The sequence below is a fragment of the Antechinus flavipes genome, chromosome 3 (genome assembly GCF_016432865.1).
Source record: "Antechinus flavipes isolate AdamAnt ecotype Samford, QLD, Australia chromosome 3, AdamAnt_v2, whole genome shotgun sequence".
NCBI lineage: Eukaryota > Metazoa > Chordata > Mammalia > Dasyuromorphia > Dasyuridae > Antechinus > Antechinus flavipes.
In genome coordinates, this window is record NC_067400.1 from 630,792,141 (window position 1) to 630,820,044 (window position 27,904).

General features: G+C 44.3%; 3 protein-coding genes across 6 annotated transcripts in view; 2 read left to right on the forward strand and 1 right to left on the reverse strand.

Annotated features, from left to right (window-relative positions):
• Positions 1-27,904, forward strand: part of LOC127556769 (zinc finger protein 665-like) — a 572,139-nt gene that overhangs the window by 277,045 nt on the left and 267,190 nt on the right. The gene's annotated exons all lie outside the window — the stretch shown is intronic.
• Positions 1-27,904, forward strand: part of LOC127556748 (zinc finger protein ZFP2-like) — a 605,234-nt gene that overhangs the window by 187,247 nt on the left and 390,083 nt on the right. The gene's annotated exons all lie outside the window — the stretch shown is intronic.
• LOC127557670 (zinc finger protein 333-like) lies at positions 13,792-25,144 on the reverse strand. Its single transcript, XM_051990980.1, has 7 exons — positions 25,103-25,144; positions 24,901-24,972; positions 24,513-24,518; positions 24,383-24,389; positions 21,037-21,176; positions 19,970-20,092; positions 13,792-15,605 (listed from the first exon to the last, which is right to left on the reverse strand). The coding sequence occupies exons 1-7, from the start codon at positions 25,142-25,144 to the stop codon at positions 15,444-15,446; spliced, it is 552 nt and encodes a 183-aa protein (XP_051846940.1). The 3' UTR covers positions 13,792-15,443.

Genomic DNA, 27,904 nt, shown 5'->3' on the forward strand with positions numbered 1-27,904 from the left:
CAGCTGAGATTTTGTATTTTATTTTTCAAAGGATAGGAAGTCAATAAACTGAATGCAGTTCAGTTCCTGGAGAGATCCCATGAGTGGAGGTGGCTCTTATGTGGAGTTTTGTTTGCTCCATAACACAGAATTCTTTCTGCAGCCAGTATTCCAAGGTGCTGAATCCAGTCATGCTTTGTTGCAGCTCAGTTTCTGAGGCCGAATTAAGTGCACAATCACCTACAGACAAAAAGATCCTGTACCAAAGTTTCTTCCATTTTACTCTTGACTTTTATTCTTTTGATGTTGAAGAAATGTGCCTCAGGGTGGGAGTTAACCTTGGTTCCAGATTCATCTGCCCTGAAGGCCTTTGTCTATATGGCTGCAATATGTTAGAAATTCAAAACAGAAAAATGGCTTCAGCATTTGAACAAGGTACTGTGAGAATTAGATGGGATGGGAGGGAATCTAATTCTTCAGATGGGATCAGACTCAGCTAATAGGCAATAGGGGAAGGACTGAACCCGAATAAGGTGAAGGCAAAAAAGAAACAATGGTGTAATTGGGAGTGGAGAATCACATTCACCTTGGGGGATTAAGTCCTCCAGATAGGAGGTGACCTCTACTGCATGGCCACTGGAGTGTCAAGGGAGGGACATGAAGTTTTTAAATGTTGTTTAATTAAAGACTTCATCCCAGCCAAGTCTATTAGAATTCTTTCTATTATTTTTGGAGGGTGAGGTTAGGTAATTCCAGGGTTACATAGCTAAGAAGTGTTAAGTATCTGAGGGTGGATTTGAATTCAGGTCCTCCTGACACCAGGGCAGATTCTCTATCTACAACACCAGGTGGCTTTCTCAAGTTATTTCTCACATTATCCCTGATAGCACAACTATGGAAGATGTAGTGTTTATTGTTTTCTTTTCAAAATTTTCCCAATATAAAGAAAATTTAAACATTGATTTTTCTAAATAAAATTTTGAGTTCCAAATTTTCTCCCTCTCGCTTTAAAAAAAATTTTTTTTTAATTATTTATTTATTTATTATAGCTTTTTATTGAAAAAAACATATGCATGGGTAATTTTTCAGCACTGACTCTTGCAAAAACTTCTGTTCCAACTTTTCCCTTCCTTCCCTCCATCCCCTCCCCTACATAGCAGGAAGTCCCCTACATGTTAAACATGTTAACATATATGTTAAATACAATATATGTATTCATATTTACACATTTATATCTTGTTGCACAAGAAAAATCAAATTTAGAAAGAAGGTAAAAATAACCTGGGAAGAAAAACAAAAATGCGAGCAAACAACAGAAAAAATTCAAATGCTATGTTGTGGTCCACACTCATTTCCCAGTGTTCTTTCACTGGGTGTAATTGATTCTGTTCCTCACTGATCAACTGGAACTGATATAGATCCTCTCATTGCCAGAGATAACCACTTCCATCAGAATTGAAGCTTATATAGTATTGTTGTTGAAGTGTATACTGATCTCCTGATTCTGCTCATTTCATTTAGCATCAGTTCATGTAAGTCTCTCCAAGCCACTCTGTATTCATCCTACCAGTCATTTCTTACAGAACAATACTATTCCATAACATTCATATACCACAATTTACTCTGCCATTCTCCAATTGTTGGGCATCCATTCAATTTCCAGTTTCTAGCCACTACAAAAAGGGCTGCTACAAACATTTTGTATGTGCCTGAATTTTTATGTGGGTTTACATGACATCCTGTTTTTTGCTAAAATTATTAAGTGTTTTAAGTAACTTTAATGAATTTTTTCAATATTCCTAACACATCAACACATAGTCTGTTGGAATCTTTACAAAGTGTAAAGTCATTAGAGTTGATAGAGACAATAATTATCTAATTTGGCATGGTTCAGTATGATTGATCTGATCCTACAAGGAGATGTTATGGGCCAGAAGAAACAAGGTACTAAGTGGAACTGAGAAACAATGCTTGTGTTTACACCTTTACCCATTGGAGTTCACACATTTGGAGATTTCAGGGTTTAGTATGAGATATTCAAATTCATACCTCCCTTAATCCTTGCCTCCAGAAGGAGGAGTCAACCTTTGAAACATCATATATAAAGAGGCTCTTAGCTTCGGGTTAGAGAGTTTTACTTCGGACCAGGGGTTGGAGAGAAGTACTCTAGGACAGACACAGAGCACTCTGGGAGATTGAGAGACAGAAGCCCTCTCGGGGAGGCAAGACAGATTCACCTTTGTGCTGGCTGGAGGCTGAAGAAAGCAGAGGCAGAAGCAAAGGCCAAAACTGCAAGAGCTCTTAAAACCAAAGTGAAAGATAGGCCTCTAAGAAAAACTAACCGGGTTATTTTGGAAGAAAATAAACATTTGCATTTTATCAGCTGGCTGCATTTTGGGTGATTATTACTTTTAACTGATACTAAGACTGTCTCCAGAAAACCTCCCCAAGAAACCTGCTCCCAGAGAGAACCATTATATTTTAAAGAAGAAAAACACCATAATTGTCGTTAAAAAGAAATAGTTTCTTTTCAATGTCTTATTACTTTTGCTAGGATTTCCAATACAATATTGAATAATATAGATGACAGTGCAATCCTAATTTCTCATGTCATTTTAATACAAAGGACTCTGGCTTTAGCCCCTTACAAATAATGCACAGATGGCTTCAGGTAAAACTTTTTTTTTTAATATTAAAGGGAAAAGATCCATTTGTACTTATACTTTTTTTTATAGAGGCAATTGGATATAAGTGACTTGCCCAGGGTCACACAACTAGGAAATGTTAAGTGTCTGAAATCAGATTTGAACTCAGGTTCTCCTGACTTCAGGGTTGGTGTTCTATCCACTGTGACACCTAGTTGTCTCTGTACTTATACTTTCGAGTGTTTTTGCCCTTATATTGAAGATGCTTCCTTTTGTCTGTAACAACAGAAGTCCCTTTGTATCCTGGTGGACCCAGTTGCCAGCCCAACAACACCTACCACGATGATGTGATAATAAGCCCTTTTAAAATTCTTTCTTCTTGAATTTTATCTCTTTAATCAGTGCAAAGGCCTATATATAAAATTTCCTTTTAACACCACTTGAGACCCCAGTGTTGGTGTTGTGATTATGCTTCTCAGAGTTAAAAGGGGGAAAGAGACAGTTGTGGGGCATGACATCAAAATGGCCAAAGAACAGCAACTGGGGGAATCTGGCTTGAGTTGGTGGTGAAGAACTCTCTGATCAGGAGAACAGAGCCTCTGGGTGGAAGCAAGAGAGCTGGATCTGAGCCAGGAGACAGGCCATGGAGGTGGCTTCAAATACTGCTTTTTGCTCTTAAAGATCAACTGTCATGCTGTGTGACCCTGGGCAAGTCACATAACCCTAATTGTCTCAGCAAAAAAATATAAAAATCAGTTTTCATTTAGCCTGTGTGCCATCCTGGCTCTGACCTACCTGGTACCTGCAAGCACAGTGATATGTTCCTAGGAGACCTGCGTGCCATCCTGGCTCTGGCCTACCTGGTGCAAGCACAGTGATATGTTCCTATGAGACCTATGTGCCATCCTGGCTCTGGCCTACCTGGTACCTGCAAGCACGGTGATATGTTCCTAGGAGACCTATGTATCATCCTGGCTCTGACCTACCTGGTACCTTCAAGCATGGTGATATGTTCCTACGAGACTTATGTGCCATACTGGCTCTGATCTACCTGGTACCTGCAAGCACGGTGATATGTTCCTAGGAGACTTATGTGCCATCCTGGCTCTGGCCTACCTAGTAACTACAAGCACAGGGATATGTTCCTAGGAGACCTGCATGCCATCCTGGCTCTGAACTACCTGGTAACTACAAGCATGGTGATATGTTCCTAGGAGACCTATGTGCCATCCGGGCTCTGACCTACCTGGTACCTGCAAGCACGGTGATATGTCCCTCAAAGACCTATGTGCCATCCTGGCTCTGACCTACCTGGTACCTGCAAGCACAGTCATATGTTCCTAGGAGACCTATGTGCCATCCTGGCTCTGGCTACCTAGTCCCTGCAAGCACAGTGATATGTTCCTAGGAGACCTATGTGCCATCCTGTCTCTGGCCTACCTGGTACCTGCAAGCACGGTGATATGTTCCTAGGAGACCTATGTATCATCCTGGCTCTGACCTACCTGGTACCTTCAAGCATGGTGATATGTTCCTACGAGACCTATGTGCCATCCTGGCTCTGATCTACCTGGTACCTGCAAGCACGGTGATATGTTCCTAGGAGACTTATGTGCCATCCTGGCTCTGGCCTACCTAGTAACTACAAGCACAGGTATATGTTCCTAGGAGACCTGCATGCCATCCTGGCTCTGAACTACCTGGTAACTACAAGCATGGTGATATGTTCCTAGGAGACCTGCATGCCATCCGGGCTCTGACCTACCTGGTACCTGCAAGCACGGTGATATGTCCCTCAAAGACCTATGTGCCATCCTGGCTCTGACCTACCTAGTCCCTGCAAGCACAGTGATATGTTCCTAGGAGACCTATGTGCCATCCTGTCTCTGGCCTACCTGGTACCTGCAAGCATGGTGATATGTTCCTAGGAGACTTATGTGCCATCCTGGCTCTGAACTATCTGATAACTACAAGCACGGTGATATGTCCCTCAAAGACCTATGTGTCATCCTGGCTCTGACCTACCTGGTACCTGCAAGCACAGTGATATGTTCCTAAAAAACAGTGATCTGAGATAAATCCTTTCCAGCTGGCAGGAGGATGAGTCCATCATAGGAGTAAAATGGACAGACTCTGTTCCCTGTCCTGCACTCCTGAGACCTTGAGAATATTACCTCTGTTTGAACTCTCTCTACAATCAAAACTAGGTTGACAGCTCTTCACTCCTTAATGCAGGTGGTATTTCCTTCCTTAATGCTCATAGAGCCAAGATGTGCCACCTTAACTTTATCAATAACCAAAGATCTTGACAACTTGACAAGCATAAAACTTAAAGAAATACTGTTTCCCTGTTACACTTTTGCCACCCGTCTGAAAATGGAATTTTAACGTGAAGAATGTTTCAGAACATTCTTGTGCTTTTCGCCTATAAATATGTGCCCCTGCAACTGCTCAGGACCGAATCCCCTAGTCACGTACTGGGGCACTCAGTTGGTGGCCAGCTAATAAACACTCTCAACTTTTAACCATATAGTTGTCCTGTATGTTCTCTTGACTGGGGAATTTCATAACTTCTCTGAGACCTCTGGCTCTCTAAATCTCTAAAGCCCAACTCCTGCCTAGAAAGAAAAAGGGAAGGTATCCTCATTCCATTCCAGTCAGTCTTCATGGGACCAAGGCCTGGTGAAAGCAGGGAACCTGGAGACAGAAAGCCCCTAGTTCCCAGAGATGCTCAGATCAGGTGAGTATAGTCCATCCCTTAGCATCCACCAATGTGGCCATTTCCATTGACATGGAGGATGGTCTCTGAGACTTTGAGACCTGTTATGGGCCAGAACTTGAAACAAGGTGCTAAGTCAGTGGAATTGATAGAGACAATAGTTATCTAACTTAGCATGGTTCAGTATGATTGATTTAATCCTACAAGGAGATGTTATGGGCCAGAACTTGAAACAAGATACTCAGTGGAATTAAGGAAACAATGGTTAAGTCTAGTTTAGCCCTGATTTAATCCAACAACAAATAATGGTTTCCTAGTGATATGATTGTTGTATACTCAGTGTATAGCATATAAGCAAGAAGCTCTCAGGGCCAGAGAAGACATGCGCACTACAAGATCTTGGAGCCTCAGCCAGGATTCAGTCCAGGAGATTCAGAAGCCAGAGAAGACCAAGGACTGGGGACAGGAACTTAATCCCAAGGAACCAAGGAGAGAGATAGGCCTCTAAGAACGCTAACCAGGTCCCAGGAGAGGAGACAAGACTGGGAAAGAGACAATAAAGGATTTGGACTGCATTTGGGGTAATTACTGAACTGAAAGGAGGGCTGCTCAGAGAGCCCAAGAAAACCCCAACAAGAGAACATTACATTTTAGAGAAGAATATTACAGGCGCCATCTCTTACCTGTGACTTGTTTATCTACAAATATTGATATAAAATATTCACTACTCTTTCCTGTTTCCTAGTGTATCTGAGGAAATTGTTTTATCTGGAGCCCTAACTCCCCCACACCCATTCTCCCCATTGCTGTCCTCTGTGAGTGTTTGTAGATTCTCCCAGCGTGGAATTAATAGAGTGAATACACACTCATGGGAATATAGCTTCCAACTACACTTTAATTGTGATTTTATAATAAATAAAGCTATAGCTTAAAAAAAAAAAAAGTTGTAGCTGGTCCCCTCCTGTTTCCCACCAACTCTTTTTTTTTTTTTTTTTTAGGCAATTGGGGTTAAGTGACTTGCCCAGGGTCACACAGCTAGACAGTGTCTGAGACCAGATTTGAACTCAGGTCCTCCTGACTTCAGGGCTGGTGCTCTATCCACTGCACCACCTAGCTGCCCCTACCCACCAACTCTTAATTAGCATTTAAGTACCTCTTGTAAAGGTGATGATGGCTTTGAATTCTTTTTTGGGAGGATATCTGCTTGTATAGCAGGTCTCTAGGGAAATTTAAATTAAGAGTCTATTATTATTGACTTGTATTCTTTTGTTTCTGGGTTAGATTTCTGTGATCTGAATGTAAGTGAAGACTCCCCCAAACAATGGGAGAAAAGGTCAGGCAGGGATGGGGCCTTCTGTGTTTGGGGTATTTAATCTTGTATTTTGCAGTTTTTACTTTGCACTCCTTTTTACTGACAAACACCTGTTCAGATGGGAGATGCCTTTTCTTAAGAAATCATCATAAACCTTTTTCCTTTTTCTCACTGAAAATCTCTGTTTTGTGGTCCATACTGTCTCACACATCCCTCATTACAAGTGAAAGGAAAACCCCCAAACTCATTAGTCCCTATTTGTGAACATCATATCTTTGTCTCTTCTTGCAGGTCCCTCTTATCCCTTAATCCCGGTTCTCCCTCCTCTATTTCTTGTGGTCAAGCTCTCCTCTGTAGCAATTAAAAGTTGAAGAAAACCCGTTCATGTGAGTCTTCTCTGGACTGGGCTGGAGCAGAGCCCTGAAGGCTGTCCTCAGAGCAGAAACTGCTCTTCTGCTCTTAGGTACCAACTCTGCCTCGGTCTTCCCAGGCCTCTCTGAATCCTTCCCATTTGCCATTCCTTAGGTCATATCAATAAGCATTAGCAAGCGACTGCTCTGTACCCAGCACTGTTCCAGGTCTTGAGAATCAGACAATGTTATAAGGCGAGCCCTCACAGTTTATAATTATTATTTATACTTATAAACTAGGAAAACACTCATATCTTCTTCCATTTCAGAAGATTAATAAGGAAGCTAAAAGTCAAATATGCAATATAAATAAAATATAAATCATGATTTAAGAAACCAAAATGATGACAAAATCTACATGAAAGAAGATTAGTTCAAAGTAATAGAGCTTCTGAAAAGATGAATCATATCTGAATATGCTAGACATAGGAGAGTATCAAATACCAAGTACATTGGCCAAAACTATTCTATCTATAGCAGTTGGAAAAATTGATGAGTCCTCCTAGGTATCCAGGGATTTACAGATATGGCCATTCTGCCTGCCCCTTTGCTCATTGTGTTAACTGTTGATTGTCAATGATCCTGAATTCTAGAGGCCTTTTCAGATAATTTATTCCTCATAAATATTCTAACAATGTTTGTTGGTCTTGCAAATTAGTTCCACCTCCAGCCCTAGTTAATAAAATAATACATAATTCTACCATAGTTACTCATTTCTGTATAACTAAACAGAAACATGAGGAATAGGAGGCATTATTAGCAAGTGAAAGCAATCATAGAGCAAAGACAGAAGTTGTTTTGGTCATGACACATCACACCTAGTGTCATCCTGGGCTTCAATAAAATGAGAGTTCTTCTTCAGTAGGCTGGAAGCAATAAATCCAGACCTGAAGAGGGCTGAAACTATGGAATCAATGCACTGAGGTCAGGACTGCTGAGCGCTTGAGGCTAACTACTGATTGGACAGCCTCCCAAAGGAAAAAGGTTGAGGATTACCAATTGGGTTCAAAAAAATCCTGAGAAATGACAATCTAAACAGACTAAACCACTGCAGAAAGCAGGTGTCTGAAATTCATTTTCTTAAAGTCTCTTTAATGTGCACATTGTTATTTGAACTGGTCTTAAATCAGGGAACAGGGTACTCTCCTTCAGTCCATCAAGTACTGGCACCAATCCCATGATATTCCAGGGAAGTCTCTAATGTTGTCCTGTCCATCCTTATTGGGAGCAGGAAGCAATTTAGGCTTGAACAATTACACAAATGAGGGCAGAAGAAACAAAGGTAACTTTTTTTTTTAGATATCACATCATTTCCATAGACAACAAAACCTGTACCTCTTCCATCCCAACCTCCTCTCCCACATCTGGACTGATGTTATATAGCTGCTTCTTATCAAGCAGGACAGGCTTCCTAGAGGCAAGAAACCCTCTGTCACACTGCATAATACAATATCTGGAATGATTAATTTTTTTTTATTAATTAAGCCTTTTTATTTACAAACAATGTGTATGGATAATTTTGAGCATTCACCCTTATAAAACCTTGTGTTCTAAATGTTTTCTGTCCCTTGCCCCAGCCTCTCAGCAAATAATCCAATGTGTTAAATGTGCAATTCTTCTATACATATTTCCACAGTTATTTTGCTGCACAGGAAAAAGATGAGAGAAAAATCAAAGTGCTCAGGTGGGGGAATGAACTTGATTGTCACTGGGTTGGGGCCTGAGGCAGTCATCTCTTTGTGCTTCCCTCCAGCAAGGTCTAGGTATGGGCCTTTGGCTCCCAGGATGGGCAGACAAACCCTCCCATACTGACCTCACACCTGGTGGAATTGAAGGGAGCTTGGTGGACTCCACAGGCAGAGAGCTTCTGGGCTCCAGCTCTAGCCCTGCCAAATCGATGACTTGACTCTCAGGGAGCTCAGTGCTCTTTTCCAGTGGCAGCTGCATGTGGCAAAGGCCAGCTCCTGAACAAAATCTGGGGCCCTGAGTCACGGCTCATGATGTCACACCTTCTGGCTCTCAGTAGCTGCAGGAGGGAAAATGGCCTGGGTCCAAATCATTATGCGGTAGTCTGTCTGATCACAGCCAGTCAGAGCCAGGAAGTTTGGCTACTGCAAGGATGTCACCTTGAAAAACAGGCACCAGGTATGTCCCATCATCCCCAGAGTTCAGCACAACCCCAGGGGTATGGCTAGAGGCAGGGAGGCAGCCAGCCAGGATGGCAGTGACTGAAACAGGGGGCTGAAGGTCTCAAACATAATCTTCTTTTCCTTTTGGATCAGAGGGCTTCTGTGAGCAGCACAATGGGTTCTTTGGTGGTCTCATGGAATACATTATAGAAAGCATGGCCTCAGCTCTCCATGCCCCTTCAGTTGGTGACTACTCCAAGTTCAGTGGGGTATTTCAGAGTCAGAACTCCTCCCTGGCTCTCAGCATAATCCCCTACTGAGTCTTCTTTCCAGCCCTCACCCATCATCACACCCTGATGTCTGGGTGCCCACAATGGAAGCAGCACCGCCTCCTGCATGTACTCTGCCAGTAGAATAGAGTTTTCTTTGTGCTGCCATTAAGTATTTGGTAGTGAGCTTGGGCTTGGGCCCCTGCCTTTGCTGAAAGCCTTTCTTCATTGAATTTTTTATGAGGTTTCTCCCCCGTGTAGATTGTCTCATATACAGCCAGATGAGAATTCTTTGTGAAATCATCTCATGTTTATTACTATCATAATACTTCTCCTTACTGAGGATTCTCTGATGTTTACCAATCTTGGATTTGTAACTCAATGCCTTTGCATATTAATTTCATTTATAAGGTGTCTCTCCAAGGTGAATTCTCTGATGTGCAGCTGGAAAAGACCTCAGCGTGAAATCCTTTCTTCACTGATTTCATTCAAAATGTTTCTCTCCAGTGTGGATTGATGTTCAACAAGATTACACTTCTGGGCAAAAGCCTTTCCACACTGAATACTTTCAAAAGGTTTCTTTCCAATGTGAGTTCTCTGGTGTCTAGCAAGACAGGCACCATGTGTAAAAGCCTTTCCACGTTTATTACATTCAAACTGTTTCTCACCCATGTGGACTTTCTGATGTCTGCTAAGATCTCTCTTGCATGTGAAACACTTATAAGGCTTTTCCCTTGTGTGGATTCTCTGATGTAAAGAAAGAATGACTGTCTATGAAAGCTTTCCACGTTGATTCAATTTATGAGATTTTCTCTCCTGTGTGGATTTTCTGATGTGTTGTAAGATTTGTCTTTCGTGTAAAGGCTTTCTCACATTGATTACATTTATAAGGTTTTTCTCCAGTGTGCATTCTTTGATGTTCGGTAAGCTGGTACTTAAGTCTGAAAGCCTTTCCACAATGATTGCATTCATAAGGTTTCTCTCCAGTGTGGATTCTCTGATGTTCTGTAAGCTTGGAATTATGTCTGAAAGCCTTTCCACAATGATTACATTTATAATGTTTCTCTCCAATGTGAATTCTCTGATGTTCTGCAAACCTGTAATTACTTATGAAACCCTTTCCACATTGATTACATTTATAAGGCTTTTCTCCTGTGTGGATTCCCTGATGTTCAGCAAGATGGGCACTCCGCGTGAAAAACTTTCCACATTGATTACATTTATAAGGCTTTTCTCCTGTGTGGATTCTCTGATGTAAATTAAGACTGGCTCTCCTTTTGAAAAACTTTCCACATTGATTACATTTATAAGGTTTCTCTCCAGTGTGGCTTCTCTGATGTAAAACAAGACTGGCTCTCGCTATGAAAGCCTTTCCACATTGATTACATTCAAAAGGTTTCTCGCCAGTGTGGATTTTCTGATGTCTACTAAGAACTCCCTTGCATGTGAAAGCCTTTCCACATTGATTACATTGATAAGGTTTTTCTCCTGTGTGTATTCTCTGATGTTCTACAAGAGTGTAATTACATCTGAATGCCTTTCCACATTGATTACACGTATAAGGCTTTTCTCCTGTGTGGATGCTCTGATGTATAGCAAGATTTCCTCTGCTTATGAAAGCCTTTCCACATTGATTACATTTATAAGGCTTTTCTCCTGTGTGGATTCTCTGATGTTTTGTAAGCCTGTAATTATATATGAAAGCCTTTCCACATTGATTACATTTAAAAGGTTTCTCTCCAGTGTGGATTCTCTGATGTACAGTAAGACTGGAACTCTGTGTGAAAGCCTCTCCACATTGATTACATTTATAACGCTTTTCTCCTGTGTGGATTCTCTGATGTAAAAGAAGACTGGCTCTCGTTATGAAAGCCTTTCCACAGTGATTACATTTATAAGGTTTCTCCCCAGTGTGGATTCTCTGATGTTCTGCTAGAACATAATTGAATCTGAAAGCCTTTCCACATTGATTACATTCAAAAGGCTTTTCCCCTGTGTGGATTCCCTGATGTGAAATAAGACTCTCTCTCTTTCTGAAAGCCTTTCCACATTGATTACATTTATAAGGCTTTTCTCCTGTGTGAATTCTCTGGTGTTCTGTAAGCCTGCAATTACGTATGAAAGCCTTTCCACATTGATTACATTTAAAAGGTTTCTCTCCAGTGTGGATTTTCTGATGTCTACTAAGATCTCCCTTGCACGTGAAAGCCTTTCCACATTGATTACATTGATAAGGTTTTTCACCAGTATGGATTTCCTGGTGTAAAGCAAGACTGTCTCTCTTTATGAAAGCCTCTCCACATTGATTACATTTATAAGGCTTTTCTCCTGTGTGGATTCTCTGATGTTCTACAAGCTTGTAATTCCTTCTAAAAGCCATTCCACATTGATTACATTTAAAAGGTTTCTCTCCAGTATGGATTCTTTGGTGTAAAGCACGACTGGTACTGTATGTGAAAGCCTTTCCACAGTGATTACATTTATAAGGTTTTTCTCCTGTGTGGATTCTCTTATGTACAGCAAGATCTGCACTCTTTATGAAAGCCTTTCCACATTGATTACATTTATAAGGTTTTTCTCCTGTGTGGATTCTCTGATGTTCTACAAGCATGTAATTTCTAATGAAAGCCTTTCCACAGTGATTACATTTAAAAGGTTTCTCTCCAGTGTGGATTCTCTGATGTACAGTAAGACTGGAACTCTGTGTGAAAGTCTCTCCACATTGATTACATTTATAAGGCTTTTCTCCTGTGTGGATTCTCTGATGTACAGCAAGATCTGCATTCTTTATGAAAGCCTTTCCACACTGATTACATTTATAAGGTTTCTCTCCAGTGTGGATTCTCTGATGTTCTGCTAGAACATAATTGAACCTGAAAGCCTTTCCACATTGATTACATTTAAAAGGTTTTTCTCCAGTGTGGATTCTCTGATGTAAAACAAGATTGGCTCTCGTTATGAAAGCCTTTCCACAATTAATACATTTATAAGGTTTTTCTCCTGTGTGCGTTCTCTGATGTTCTACAAGCATGTAATTTCTTACGAAAGCCTTTCCACATTGATTACATTTAAAAGGTTTTTCTCCAGTGTGGATTCTCTGATGTAAAACAAGACTGGCTCTCCTTATGAAAGCCTTTCCACAATAAATACATTTATGGGGTTTTTCTCCTGTGTGGATTCTCTGATGTTCTACAAGCATGTAATTTCTTATGAAAGCCTTTCCACATTGATTACATTTAAATGGTTTCTCTCCAGTGTGGATTCTCTGATGTCTGCTAAGATCTCCCTTCCATGTGAAAGTCTTTTCACAATGATTACATTTATAAGGCTTTTCTCCTGTGTGGATTCTCTGATGTACAGCAAGACTGGATCTCTTTATTAAAGCCTTTCCACATTGATTACATTTATAAAAAATTTCTCCTGTACGGATTCCCTGATGTTCAGTAAGACTGACACTCTGTGTGAAAAACTTTCCACACTGATTACAATTAAAAGGTTTTTCTCCAGTCTGGATTCTCTGATGCTTACTAAGAGTGGAACTAGATGCAAAAGTCTTTCCACAGTAATTAGTTTCAAAAGGATTCTCACCAGTATGGAATCCCTCAGGTACAGCTAGAAAGAATTCCTGTGTGAAGCTCTTCCCACCTTCATTACATTTATAAAACTCTCCAGGATGAATCTTCTGAGATCTATCAAGGTCTGAGTTCCAACTATGGACCTTCCCACATTCACCAAATAAAGGTTTTTTCATTTCAGGGTTAATTCCATATTGGTAAGGAAGAGATGAATGATGGGATGACATTGCTTGACATTCACTATATTCATCAGGTTGCTTTCTTATCTGAATTACCTGCTGAGTAATGAGCTTAGAGGTCTGACTCAAGGCCTTTCCATCTTGACTACCCAAACAAAACATTTCCCCATGATCATTTTTCTGATGTCTAGTGAAGTCTGAACTCTTGCTGAAGGCCATTTCCCATTGATTATCCAGATTCATTAGAATTTCAGCAGGCTTCTCCTGGGAAAGAAAAAGCTCTACCTGTTCAGGAAAACACTTCTGATATTCACTATCCAGAAGCCAGTTCTTCCCTGAATGCATTTTCTTATACTGATTTAGGGAACAAAATTGACTGAATCTCTTTCTACTTTCATCCAATTCACAGTGAATCTTTGGATTATCTACTTTGATGTTAGAGGCATGGATTTCCTTCAAAGTCAAGGCACAGGGATCATCCATCATGAATCTTTGCAGGTCACGTTCTTCAACAAAAAGTCTCAGCTTTCTAGTCATTTCATTCCTTTCAAACTTGGGCTCCACATCTGAAGAAAATGAACAATCAAACACAAAGGCACAAAAAGGAATACACAGATAATTAAAAGCAAAAGTAATGATGACTTAAGATTTAGGTAGCTCATGCCCTTCTCCTGACTAACCTCAATAGAATAAAATTTCATGGATACATTCTTGTAGCAAAATCTGGCACTTAATAGATTCTTTCTCTACAAGGAGAAGAGACCTACAGGATGTGAAAGTGACCGAGGAGATGGGCACAGCAGAGTACTTGAGTTGAACAAAAGGGGCAGCAATAGGCCAAGATAACAGCCAGATTCAATATCAACAGATTAAAGTTATTCTCCAAGGGAGAAAAATTTGTTTCTAACATGGAGACAATAGTTTGCAACATCTGAGCTGAAAAGGAATGGGTAACTTTCAGAGATTTATCATACCGTACCCCAGTTACTCATCTGGGACAGAACACTCGAAAATATCCAAATTGGTCTGATGCAAATGGTGGAGAAATTCAGATGGTATCAAACAAAAACTCAGAACTCTACAGAATCTGCAAATAAGTTACTTCAATCATTGAAAAAGCCAGCATTTAAGTCCCCCACCAGCTAAGTGCAAACAAAACTTGAGAGAAATTCAAAATTCTGGGCTAAGAGGCCACATAAAATTCAGGTTGATGCTGACTGCTTTTACAATGCCTGAAAACTATTTATGGACCAAAGACCTAATCAGGTGAAGCTGAACTACTCAGTGCTGATGGAACCACATTGATTAGTGATACCAACAGGATCCTGGAGAGATGGGCTGAACACTTCCGTAGCACTCTCAGGAGATCATGGATATTACCACCTTACACCTATCATAAAATCTCAGATCACAGAAAAAGATAATGACCAATGTCGGAAGGGATGAGGAAAAAGTGGGATGCTAATATGTTGCTGGTGGAGATAATATGCTGCTGGTGACCAAATCCACCCACCCTGGAGAGTAATTTGGCTAATGCCCAACGGGATATAAAATTCTGCATATCCTGTGATTCAGCAGTAACCCCAGTGGGTCTGAATACCAAAGAAATCATAAATAAGGGAAAAAACCCATATGTGCAAAAATATTTGTAGAACCTCTTTTTTTGTGGCAAAGAATAGAAAAATAAATAGATGCCCATTAATTGAGGAATGGCTAAACAGAAATGGTCTCAAGAAAACAACTCCTCTTAAAAATAGATTTGGTAAGATGGAAAAAGAAAAAAGACCTCCTTGAAAAATAGCACTGGTGAAATGGAAAAGAGAACAACTACCTAAAAAAATAGAATGGTTGAAATGGAAAAAAAAATGCAATGAACAGAACAATCATTTAATAGATCAATTTGCCAAATTCAAAAGGAGATAAAAAATGCTAAGTGAAGGAAGAAATTCACTAAAGGAACTGAACAAATGGAAGTGAATGATTCAATGAGACATCAAGAATCAGTCAAACAAAAATCATGTTTTTCCTCACAATGAACACTGATCATCTGAGTCATCTATGGCTCCACCTGTTGAAACGGAAGTAAATGATTCAATTTTAAAAAGGTACAAGGCAAGAACAAAGTGGATGGAGAGTTGGAACACTCAGAAGACCTCGCACCTAAGGCTGAGATGCACCAGAATATGCAGCCATTCTTTCCTGCTAGTGCTATTTTTGGACTGACAACTAAAACTCAAGAAAAGACAGAAAATGGTCCTTACCCAGCGACAGGAGATTCTGGACATTCTCCAGCATGACTTCCTTGTACAGCTCCTTCTGAGAAGGATCCAAAAGCCCCCATTCCTCCTCAGTGAAGTCCACCATTACATCCTTGAAGGTCACCAACTCCTAAACCATCAAAAGGTACAAGATTTTGAGCTGAGACTCTAGAATCTAGTCTAACCTTCATCAATCCAGAGGAGAAAACTGAACCAGGGTTGGAATTTCTCTTAAAAAAAAAAAATCACATGACCTTTATGACTGTCACTTTACAACCAGGCATTAAGGGCCCAATGGGATACTGAGAAAAACTTTTCTGTTTGAAATAAGAATCACAATGGAATACTAAAAGACTATAATGCCTGTCCTGATGTAAGGAGGGAAAATGTTGGTGACATATCAGTGAGGTACTGGGATGTGTGTTAGAGAGAGAAGGGGAGGGGAAATTCCTCCCCATCAGAAGTGTTGTAAGTGACATGTTAAGGAAATTCTATGAAGAGATTGGGGCAAGTTGACAAGGACTTTATATTCCGATTCAACAAAACCTGAAAATAGATCACTGATAAAAGAAGAAACAAAAAAAATTGGTAAATTTCCTGAAAGTCTGAAATATTCTGATCTAGATGAAAGCAAGCAAAGTACCCTAGAGATATATTGTTCCCAATATGTGCACAATGTAGTAGTATTAGACTGCTTGCAGCCAAGTGAAGCAGCATTCTCTGCTCTTACCCTGAAAGCCGAGATGACATTGGGCAAGATGGGTAATGGTCAAAAAACATCTGCTCTCTTTATTTTATGATTGCCTTCACTTGTTTGTGGAATGGATTTAATCACTTCAATATTGAATTATTGAAAAAGAAAAGTAATTGTGGGGAAAGGGGACTCTCCTTCCTGACTTAAAATGTCATATTTTATCATTTGGAGTTGGAGATGGAGCAAATGCATAAGAATGACAATTATAGATTTTTTCTGAAAAAGAAGGTTTCAACATTATGTAAGAACTCTAGAATATTGGGGATCAGGAATCAAGAGAAGTGAAAAGATGATGGCTATCATGCAAGAGAGTGCCCACATCTGCAAATCCTTGGACATGCTGGCAGGCACTATCTATTTTTAAACTTATTAAATATAGGAAATGTGCTTGAGAAATGCACTAGGCAGGTGATGCCTTTTCTTTCTTTTTAATTATAGCTTTTTATTTACAGGATATATGCATGGCTAATTTTTTAACATTGAAATTGCAAGACTTTTTGTTCCAACTTTTCCACTCCTTCCCCCGACCCCTTCCCCTAGATGGCAGGTTGACCAATATATGTTAAATATGTTAAAGTATACGTTAAATGAGGTGATGCTTTTTCATTCTAAACTGGAACTGGAACTTTTTAAGTTCCAGCAGAAGACAGGATTGGCTTTCTCAGAAGTTCTCTTTGTTGGGAGCAATTCTCTTCCTTGCAAATAAAAATCCCTTTTTTTCTCATTTTGATTTTCTTGAAAACATCTGACTCATCTACTTCTCGTGTATATTTCACTTTTAGCTTAATTTCTGTCTAGTATTATATTTTTGAGCAATTGAATAAAACCTCATTTGAATTGAGACATAACTGAGTAACTTCGATGCCAAGTGGAATTGGTGAATTTTCCTAAACCGCTTCATTACATTCTATAGACACTGAGTCAAGGCTGTGAAGATTTTTTAAGACCTGACATAGAAACATGGCAGTTACCTGCTAAAGGCCAAAGAGTTTCCTACAAAAAAAAAGAGAATTTATAGTGACCTTAGTTCATCCTCTAACAGAAAGCTGTTCATATTACTTTTAGTTTCAAAGCTAAATAGATCTAACTGCATGAATAAATAAAGTAAACATTTTTAATAAATATTATAATATTGTAATTCTTCATTTTTCAATATCTAGATTCCCACAGGCTTTGCTTTCCTAAGGACAGCACTGGAACAGGTTTAAGGAATTACATTTAAATGACCATTTAGCAGAAAAGAATCATTAGAATCGTAATCCTATAAATTCCTTAAACTGAATCAAATTCATTCAGGTGAAAGCAGCCATTTAACCACTTAGCAATATGACACTGTAGACTGAATGCACTCAGATAACAGAACAGAGTCATTCTGACCCAAATCATATTGCCTTAATGCCCAATTTTTAGAATATTTTTCATTAAGGATCTACCTATAGAAGGTCAAACATCCTAGTATCCTAAGAGGAGAACACATGGGACTTTCAATGAAACCTTATAATCTAGTTTAGGAGAAAGTCAGTTCCATAAAACTAGATTTATACTGAGGGATGGTATGACTTCCAGAATCTCAATTTTTCCAAGAGCCGTTTCTATTAGTAGACAACAGTCTACTGTTAAAGTTTGATCTTGTGGACAGAAGCAGCTACACCCAAAGAAACGACAGTGGGAAATGAATATAAACTGCTTGCATTTTTGTTTTTCTTCCTGGGTTATTTCTACCTTCTGAATCCAATTCTCCCTGTGCAACAAGAGAACTGTTCGGTTCTGCACACATACATTGTATCTAGGATATACTGTAACCCATTTAACATGTAAAGGACTGCTTGCCATCTCGGGGAGGGGGTGGAGGGAGGGAGGGGAAAAATCGGAACAGAAGAGAGTGCAAGGGATAATGTTGTAAAAAATTACCCTGGCATGGATTCTGTCAATAAGAGTTATTAAAAAAAAATAAAGTTTGATCTTGGCCGTGAGGATGAGAGGAGGGAGAGGAAGAGCCTGTGGCCTTAGGACCTAGAAAAAACTCAGAAAGGTCTTTGTTCACAGACCTCACAAGAGTCTTTTCTGGTTTCCACAGGGTCCATCTTTTTGAGCAAACTTTACCTGGGGCTTCTCTTCCCTGCAGAAGCCCTGAAGAGAACAAACTCCCCTTTTCCTTGACATAATTGTCTCCTAGAAATGCAGGACTGCGCTTGCACTCTCCAGGGAGGTGTGAGCCCACAGGTCAGAGAGGTCAGGGGACTGACCTGAGCTCTCCCTGACTGCCCATCATAGAACCAGAAGTGGTCTTGGGGGCTCCCTTCATACCATGACTCCTACTTCCTTCAGCTCTCAAGACCACCCAGAGGCCCTCCTGACTGGGGAGACTTCTCAATGGCATCCAATCCTCACCATCCCCCCTAGTGCTGCTGTCTGGCCATCTTTAGGCCACTTCCTTCAATCTGCTTCCTCCTTGAACTCTAGGAAACACAATCATGCCATGTGCACTCATGTCCCCCAACACATACCACCGAGGCTTTTAGCCAGCAAATGAAGCTTTTCTGAATATTTACGCAAACATGAATAAATCTACTTGATTCTGCACTGGCTGTGCTCAATGTCAATATACTCAATGTCCCCTTCATTATGTTCCTTCTGCCAATCCCTGTAATACTCATGCACTCACTTCACAGGGCCTATTCTGCCTCATGAACACCTTTCTGACTCTAAACGCACAGACCCACGTCTTTTGTTTTTTTCTGAAAAGGTCCCTTTTCCTTTCTCTTTGCCCTAACTGGATGTCATCCTTACCTGAACTTGGTTGTGAGCCTGGCTGCAAGACAAAACCTAGTCAAGTCGAAGGAGATTAGTAGAAGGAGTCAAGAAGGAGCCTCCTTGGCTAAGGAGGAGAGACTGTGTCTGTGCCTCTGTTGAAGTAGGACACACACATGTCCCTCAGCCACCCATGGAAAATGTCACTCTCCCGAGTAGAGAAATCAAGCCCAGTTTAGTCTCTGCTGGATCCTGCGCTCCCTTATTCCGGGCGTTCTCAGCAAGGACCCTGAAGATTCTCACAAGGGGATCAAAGAAGATCCTATTTCCATGACTCCCGACTCATGGCTGATGCCACAGAACCAGCCCCAAAGCCGGGCCAGGCTTCTCCCAACCTTCTTCCTCTCCTCCTCCTGACCCTAGGGACACTGGGCCCTGGCTGAGCCTTGGCCAGGACCCTCCATCCCATCACTCCGGCATCCAGAGATTTCTCTCATCCTGAAAACATCCTCCCTCCTCCCCAGCCCTCCCGGCCTCCTTCCCATCTCACCTTCTGAAAAAAAGAGACTTTCCTGGTCCCCAAGTGGAAGAGCCTTCCCTCTGAGAGCGCCTCCCACCTACACTGTCCAGAGCTGGTGTGGACACAGCTGCTGAGACGTTTGTACCAAACGGGACTGTCAGCTCAGGGAGGGCAGGGGCCATTTGTAACCTTCCTTTGCCTCCCCACTAAGTTGGCAAAGTGCTTGGCACCCAGCACCCGTTCTCAATGCTCACTGACGGGTCGTGAGAACTGGTAGGGAGGGACTCAGAGAGCCCTGGGAGCCGCCGTGTGGCCCGAGGGGGCAGGGGATGGGCAGTGCCAGGGGGGTGATTCTTGCCCTACTAGGGCCCCCCTTCCTCTGACAGGAGGAAGCTTCCTGGACTCTCCTGGACCCTCCTCCTCCCCCATGGCATGATGCTGTTCAGCTCTGGGGAAGGACTGCACTCACCTGACCCGAGGGTCTCTGGCTGCCAAGCGCCATCTGTCTGGTTCCTTGGGTCCTCTGCCTGCTGGGCTGGGGAGGGAGAGGGAGGACGGGTCTGAGCCTTCTCTGCCCAGGCTGGATGTTGACCTGCCCACAATGAGAGAGAGAGAGAGCTCTTGGGGCAGGGACAGTGGGGAGAGGCTGCTCGCCAGGAGGAGGCAGAAAAACCTCAGAGAAGTAGGGAGAGAATCAAGGCTCAAAGAAGGAGACAGAGCTCTCACCTGTGGGGCCAGGGAGACTCGCCCAGAACCCACTGGACATTAAGGTTTCCTACACTCTGGGGAGAGGAACAGCCCAGGGAGCATAAGCCCTATGGGGTCAAGGTCACAGGGCCTTCACCGGAATCCCTGGAAGTTTCCTATAACCTTGGCCAAGACTTTCATCCCTGCCTGCCTCATTTTCCTCAAGTGTAACATGGGGTCCCCTCCCCCAAAGATCTTAGAACTGCTGAGAGATGTCCTAAGAACACCAGGAGGGATGAGGGTCAAAGGGCAGAGCTGGATGGGAGGCCCAGACCCTGAACAACCCCTCCCCCTTCCAGTCCTAGTCTGGAGGACCTCCTCCACCAGTCCTACCATCCTATGGTCCTCCAGGCAAAGGGGAGGACGGGGCAGTTTCCACTAAGAGCTGCCTGTAGAGGGCGCTCCTGTATATAAGGCCCTGTATTTAGTACTTTACAGAAGGGATCTCATTGGGAAGGAGAGGGGGAGGGGCTGCTCTCACCCCCTTTTTACACTAGGGGAAACTGAGGTAACCGCGGATCAAGTTTCAGGATCCTCGCCCCCTCCAAGTGTGCAAAGGGCCAAGGCCGGCCGGGCTCAGTGGGTGAGGGGTCAGTTGGGCTCCCCAAGAGACACTCAGCAGCCCCCCAAGCTGCAGAGATGGACAAGACCAGACCCTCCCCCATCTCAGCCCACACAGGTGAAATCACTCAGGGGGAAGCCCCGCCCTTCCCAGGTGCAGCCACACCCACGTGCACTCAGTACCCCTCCCCCACGCGCACACGCAGTTCAGTTACACGCCCCACTCACAGCTACTGCACTTTGCACAACTTGTCCACCGACACCCTGTCCCGCACGCGCACCCCCACACTCGGAGCCTGCACACGCAATTTCTGACACATTGGCAAACTGTGGCAAATTCTGCCCCAAGACCGGCCAGGAACTGGCGACTAAGGGGAGGAGCCTTAAGAAGGAAAAGGGAAGTCCCAGGCGGCGCCTGCGCACAAACGCCCCTACCTTCCTCCCTCCTCCCTCTCCCAGCAGGGGAAGAAGAATAGAAATAAACCCGGGACCCAGGAAGCAGCTCCTGCGCCCCAGGGCGTCTGTTCCCAAGCCTTTGGGGATGAGCTGAGGGTGGAATGTGGGGTTCCGTACAATAAAGAGACCCGGAAGTGATCAGAAATTCCCGATGGGAAAGTGGACGTGGACGTTCTGTGTTCGATCATTTGCATAATTACAAATGAGGGCTCGGTCCCCCCTTCTCCCGGGAGGGGCCACGGGACCTGCGCCCTTTCCCCATTCTCCCCTTCTGTGAGGGGGCACAGGGAGAGACCCCGCCCATGCTCAGCCCTCTCAGGCCCCGCCGCGGGTTTGATGCCGTTTCTGCTCCTTTGGACATTTCCCCCGGGGCAGCCGCTCATCCCTCCGTCCGTGGGGGGGAGTGAGCCTCCGCCCAAGCTGCCCCCCTGAAACACGGGTTTCTGGCCCCCCTTTAAGCGCCTCCTTCAGCCCCGTGGAGAAGGGGGTAAAACCCCCACGGTTGTTTTTACTTTTCACGTCCGCGCCGGCGCTTTTAGGAGCAAAGTCCTTTCCTCAGCGCGGAAGATCCGGGGCTAAGAGGCTGTATCGGCCCCTCCCGCTTGGGGGAGCCAGGAGCTCCTGGGTGGAGGGGGGGGAGGTTTCTGGCTAACTGCGAATCTCCCGCAAATGCTTCTTTCAAAGCCCATGCAGTAAATCCCTGTTGTGGGACCAGTGGGATCTGTAGCTTTCTTCAGATACCCAAAGCAGGAACGTCCTTGTGCCTCCGCCCAGCGCCGGGGCAGGGCCCGCCCGTGCCCAAGCTTCTCGGCCGGGAAAGGAAAGCCTGCCTGAGACCACCCAGCTGAGGCCTTCTCCTAGGCCCGGAGCCCCTGACACGGGATGGGGCGATTGCAGAACATTTCCTTGACTATAACTAAAATTATTCCTCCAGTTTGAATCCAAAGATGAATGAGGACCGAGAAGTCAGAAAGTCAGACACCTGGAGAACCCACAAATGCCGAGGCCCCCATTACACACTTTCTCCACCCACTTCTACAAACTTCATCTCCCTGCAAGTCTAGGGGTTAGGCTGGTACCTGATTAATCACCTCAGACTCCCCATTTCCCTCTTCTCCCTTCAACATCCAGGTCCTCATGCGAAAGGGAGGGGTGCTGAGAGCAGACCATGTGGGTCCTGAGGCACAAGAATGGCAGGAGATGAGGAAGAAGGCCGGGGAGAGCTGAGATGGGGAGGCTGTGGGGGTGGGGGAGCTCACATCAAAGCTCAGGATCCTTCAGGATCTCTGGCTTTTTATTTTCACAGCAGTAAGAGTGGGCTCCACCCTCCTGGACCCTGTCCAGCTGTGGGGAGGGGTGGGGAAGGAGAGGCTCTAGAAGGATCCTAGGCTGGAGAGTGGGGCCTTAGGACACAGATGGACACCCCTCATCCAGATGCTGGAGTTCTTGGCAACTGAGCTGGAGAGGAAAGAGAACATTTGGCGTGCAAGTGACCCCAAAAGGAGTGTGCATAAATGTGTACAAACCAGCACCCCTGTCTGCACAGACACACACACACACACACACACCTTTGTGTACTCCTGTATCTGCTGGGCTTCCTGCTAAAGCTTAGTGCTCAGCTGAGAATTCAGAGCTTCTTTAGGGCTTTTCAAGGTTACTCAGGGATTCTAAGGCAGGGATGGCTTTCTAACCTGGGAATAGTCAACCCAAAGGCCAGTTGGGCTGCCCAGGGCTGGGGGAAGGGCCACCCTGTATAAGCATCCTTTTTTATTTTATTTTATTTTATAACAACTTTATATTGACAGAACCCAGGCCAGGGTAATTTTTTTTAACATAATCCCTTGCATTCGCTTCTGTTCCAATTTTTCCCCTTCCTCCCTCCACCCTCTCCCCCAGATGGCAAGCAGTCCTATATATGTTAGATATGTTGCAGTATGTCCTAGATACAATATATGTTTGCAGAACCGAACAGTTCTCTTGTTGCATAGGGAGAATTGGATTCAAAACGTAGAAATAACCCAGGAAGAAAAACAAAAATGCAAATAGTTCACATTCGTTTCCCAGTGTTCTTTCTTTGAGTGTAGCTGCTTCTGTCCAACTAAATTTTCCTTTTAACACCACTTGAGACCCCAGTGTTGGTGTTGTGATTGTGCTTCTCAGAATTAAAAGGAGAAAAGAGACAGTTATGGGGCATGACATCAAGATGGCCAAAGAGCAGAAACTAGAGTGTCTGGCTTGAGTTGGTGATGAAGAACTCTATGGTCAGGCAAATAGAGCCTCTGGGTGGAAGCAAGAGAGCTGGATCTGAGCCAGGAGACGGGACATGGCTTCAAATACTTCTTTTTGCTCTTAAAGATCAGTTGTCATACTGTGTGATCCTGGGTAAGTAACTTAACCCTAATTATCTCAGCAAAAAAATATAGAAATCAATTTTCATCAGCCCTGTGTTCCATCCTGGCTCTGACCTACCTGGTACCTGCAAGCACAGTGATATGTTCCTGGGAGACCTAAGTATCATCCTGGATCTGACCTACCTGGTACCTGCAAGCACAGTGATATGTTCCTAGAAGACTTTTGTGCCATCCTCCTCTGGCCTACCTGGTCACTGCAAGCACAGTGATATGTTCCAAGGAGACCTATGTGCCATCCTGGCTCTGACCTACATGGTCCCTGCAAGAAAAGTGATACGTTCCTAGGAGACCTATTTGCCATCCTGGCTCTGGCCTACCTGGTCGCTGCAAGCATAGTGATATGTTCCTAGAAGACCTATGTGCCATCCTGGCTCTGGCCTACCTGGTCGCTTCAAGCACAGTGATATGTTCCTAGAAGACCTATGTGCCATCCTGGCTCTGACCTACATGGTCCCTGCAAGAAAAGTGATATGTTCCTAGGAGACCTAGGGGCCATACTGGCTCTGGCCCACCTGGTCGCTGCAAGCACAGTGATATGTTCCTAGGAGACCTATGTATCATCCTGGCTTGGACCTACCTCGTACCTGCAAGCACACTGATATGTTCCTAGGAGACCTATGTGCCAGACTGTCTCTGACCTATCTGATACCTGCAAGCACAGTGATATGTTCCTAGAAGACCTATGTGCTATCCTGGCTCTGACCTACCTGGTACCTGCAAGCACAATGATATGTTCCTAGGAGACCTATGTGCCAGACTGTCTCTGACTTACCTGGTCCCTGCAAGCACGGTGATATATTCCTAGGAGACCTATGTGCCATCCTGGCTCTGACCTACCTGTACCTGCAAGAACAGTGATAAGTTCCTAGGAGACCTAAGTGCCATCCTGGCTGTGACCTACCTGCTACCTGCAAGCACGGTGATATGTTCCTAGAAGACCAATGTACCATCCTGGCTCTGACCTACCTGGTCCCTGCAAGCACAGTGATATGTTCCTAGAACACCTATGTGCCATCCTGGCTCTGACCTACCTGGTCACTGCAAGCACAGTGATATGGTCCTAGGAAACCTGTGTGCCATCCTGTCCCTGGCCTAACTGGAACGTGCAAGCATGGTGACATGTTCCTAGAAGACCTATATATCATCCTAGCTCTGACCTACCTGTACCTGCAAGCACAGTGATATGTTCCTAGAAGACCTATGTGCCATCCTGGCTCTGACCTACCTGGTCGCTGCAAGCACGGGGATATGTTCCTAAGAGACCTATGTTCCAGACTGTCTCTGACCTACCTGGTACCTGCAAGCACGGGGATATGTTCCTAAGAGACCAATGTGCCAGACTGTCTCTGACCTACCTGGTACCTGCAAGCACAGTGATATGTTCCTAGGAGACCTATGTGCCATCCTGGCTCGGACCTAGCTGGTACCTGCAAGCACAGTGATATGTTCCTAGAAGACCTATGTGCCATCGTGGCTCTGACCTACCTGGTAACTGCAAGCACAGTAATATGTTCCTAGAGACCTATATGCCAGAGTGTCTCTGAACTACCTGGTACCTGCAAGCACGGGGATATGTTCCTAGGAGACCTATGTATCATCTTGGCTCTGCTCTCTCTACCTGGTACCTGCAAGCACAGTGACATGTTCCAAGGAGACCTATGTGCCATCCTGGCTCTGACCTACCTGGTACCTGCAAGCACAGTGATATGTTCCAAGAAGACCTATGTGCCATCCTGGCTCTGACCTATCTGGTACCTGCAAACATAGTGATATGTTCCTAGAAGATCTATGTGCCATCCTGGCTCTGACCTACCTGTACCTGCAAGCACAGTGATATGTTCCAAGGAGACCTATGTGCCATCCTGGCTCTGACCTACCTGGTACCTGCAAGCACAGTGATATGTTCCGAGAAGACCTATGTGCCATCCTGGCTCTGACCTATCTGGTACCTGCAAACATAGTGATATGTTCCTAGAAGACCTATGTGCCATCCTGGCTCTGACCTACCTGGTACCTGCAAGCACAGTGATATGTTCCTAGGAGACCTATGTGCCATCCTGGCTCTGACCTAGCTGGTACCTGCAAGCACAGTGATATGTTCCTAGAAGACCTATGTGCCATCCTGGCTCTGACCTACCTGGTCGCTGCAAGCACGGGGATATGTTCCTAGAAGACCTATGTGCCAGAGTGTCTCTGACCTACCTGGTACCTGCAAGCACGGGGATATGTTCCTAAGAGACCAATGTGCCAGACTGTCTCTGACCTACCTGGTACCTGCAAGCACAGTGATATGTTCCTAGGAGACCTATGTGCCATCCTGGCTCGGACCTAGCTGGTACCTGCAAGCACAGTGATATGTTCCTAGAAGACCTATGTGCCATCCTGGCTCTGACCTACCTGGTAACTGCAAGCACAGTAATATGTTCCTAGAGACCTATATGCCAGAGTGTCTCTGAACTACCTGGTACCTGCAAGCACGGTGATATGTTCCTAGGAGACCTATGTGCCATCCTGGCTCTGACCTACCTGGTACCTGCAAGCACAGTGATATGTTCCAAGGAGACCTATGTGCCATCCTGGCTCTGACCTACCTGGTACCTGCAAGCACAGTGATATGTTCCGAGAAGACCTATGTGCCATCCTGGCTCTGACCTATCTGGTACCTGCAAACATAGTGATATGTTCCTAGAAGACCTATGTGCCATCCTGGCTCTGACCTACCTGGTACCTGCAAGCACAGTGATATGTTCCTAGGAGACCTATGTGCCATCCTGGCTCAGACCTAGCTGGTACCTGCAAGCACAGTGATATGTTCCTAGAAGACCTATGTGCCATCCTGTCCCTGGCCTAACTGGAATGTGCAAGCATGGTGATATGTTCCTAGAAGACCTATGTCCCAGACTGTCTCTGACCTACCTGGTACCTGCAAGCACGGGGATATGTTCCTAAGAGACCTATGTGCCATACTGTCTCTGACCTACCTGGTACCTGCAAGCACAGTGATATGTTCCTAGGAGACCTATGTGCCATCCTGGCTCGGACCTAGCTGGTACCTGCAAGCACAGTGATATGTTCCTAGAAGACCTATGTGCCATCCTGGCTCTGACCTACCTGGTACCTGCAAGCACAGTAATATGTTCCTAGAGACCTATATGCCAGAGTGTCTCTGAACTACCTGGTACCTGCAAGCACGGGGATATGTTCCTAGGAGACCTATGTATCATCTTGGCTCTGCTCTCTCTACCTGGTACCTGCAAGCACAGTGACATGTTCCAAGGAGACCTATGTGCCATCCTGGCTCTGACCTACCTGGTACCTGCAAGCACAGTGATATGTTCCGAGAAGACCTATGTGCCATCCTGGCTCTGACCTATCTGGTACCTGCAAACATAGTGATATGTTCCTAGAAGACCTATGTGCCATCCTGGCTCTGACCTACCTGTACCTGCAAGCACAGTGATATGTTCCAAGGAGACCTATGTGCCATCCTGGCTCTGACCTACCTGGTACCTGCAAGCACAGTGATATGTTCTGAGAAGACCTATGTACCATCCTGGCTCTGACCTATCTGGTACCTGCAAACATAGTGATATGTTCCTAGAAGACCTATGTGCCATCCTGGCTCTGACCTACCTGTACCTGCAAGCACAGTGATATGTTCCTAAGAGACTTATGTGCCATCCTGGCTCTGACCTACCTGGTGACTGCAAGCACAGTGATATGTTCCGAGAAGACCTATGTGCCATCCTGGCTCTGACCTATCTGGTACCTGCAAGCACAGTAATATGTTCCTAGAAGACCTATGTGCCATCCTGGCTCTGGCCTACCTGGTACCTGCAAGCACAGTAATATGTTCCTAGAGACCTATATGCCAGAGTGTCTCTGAACTACCTGGTACCTGCAAGCACGGGGATATGTTCCTAGGAGACCATGTATCATCTTGGCTCTGCTCTCTCTATCTGGTACCTGCAAGCACAGTGATATGTTCCGAGGAGACCTATGTGCCATCCTGGCTCTGACCTACATGGTCCCTGCAAGAAAAGTGATATGTTCCTAGGAGACCTATTTGCCATCCTGGCTCTGACCTACCTGGTGACTGCAAGCACAGTGATATGTTCCGAGGAGACCTATGTGCCATCCTGGCTCTGACCTACATGGTCCCTGCAAGAAAAGCGATATGTTCCTAGGAGACCTAGGGGCCATCCTGGCTCTGGCCCACCTGGTCGCTG

What these genes read in the sequence shown, in the direction of transcription:
- LOC127557670 (XM_051990980.1), bottom strand. Translation starts at nt 25,144, where the DNA reads ATGGCACATAGGTCTTCTAGGAACATATCACTGTGCTTGCAG. An exon ending in ACATATCACTGTGCTTGCAG is followed by an intron (nt 24,973 to 25,102) that starts GTACCAGCTAGG and finishes CCGTGCTTGCAG; the next exon opens with GTACCAGGTAGGTCAGAGAC. An exon ending in GCCAGAGACCCTCGGGTCAG is followed by an intron (nt 15,606 to 19,969) that starts GTGAGTGCAGTC and finishes TTGATGGTTTAG; the next exon opens with GAGTTGGTGACCTTCAAGGA.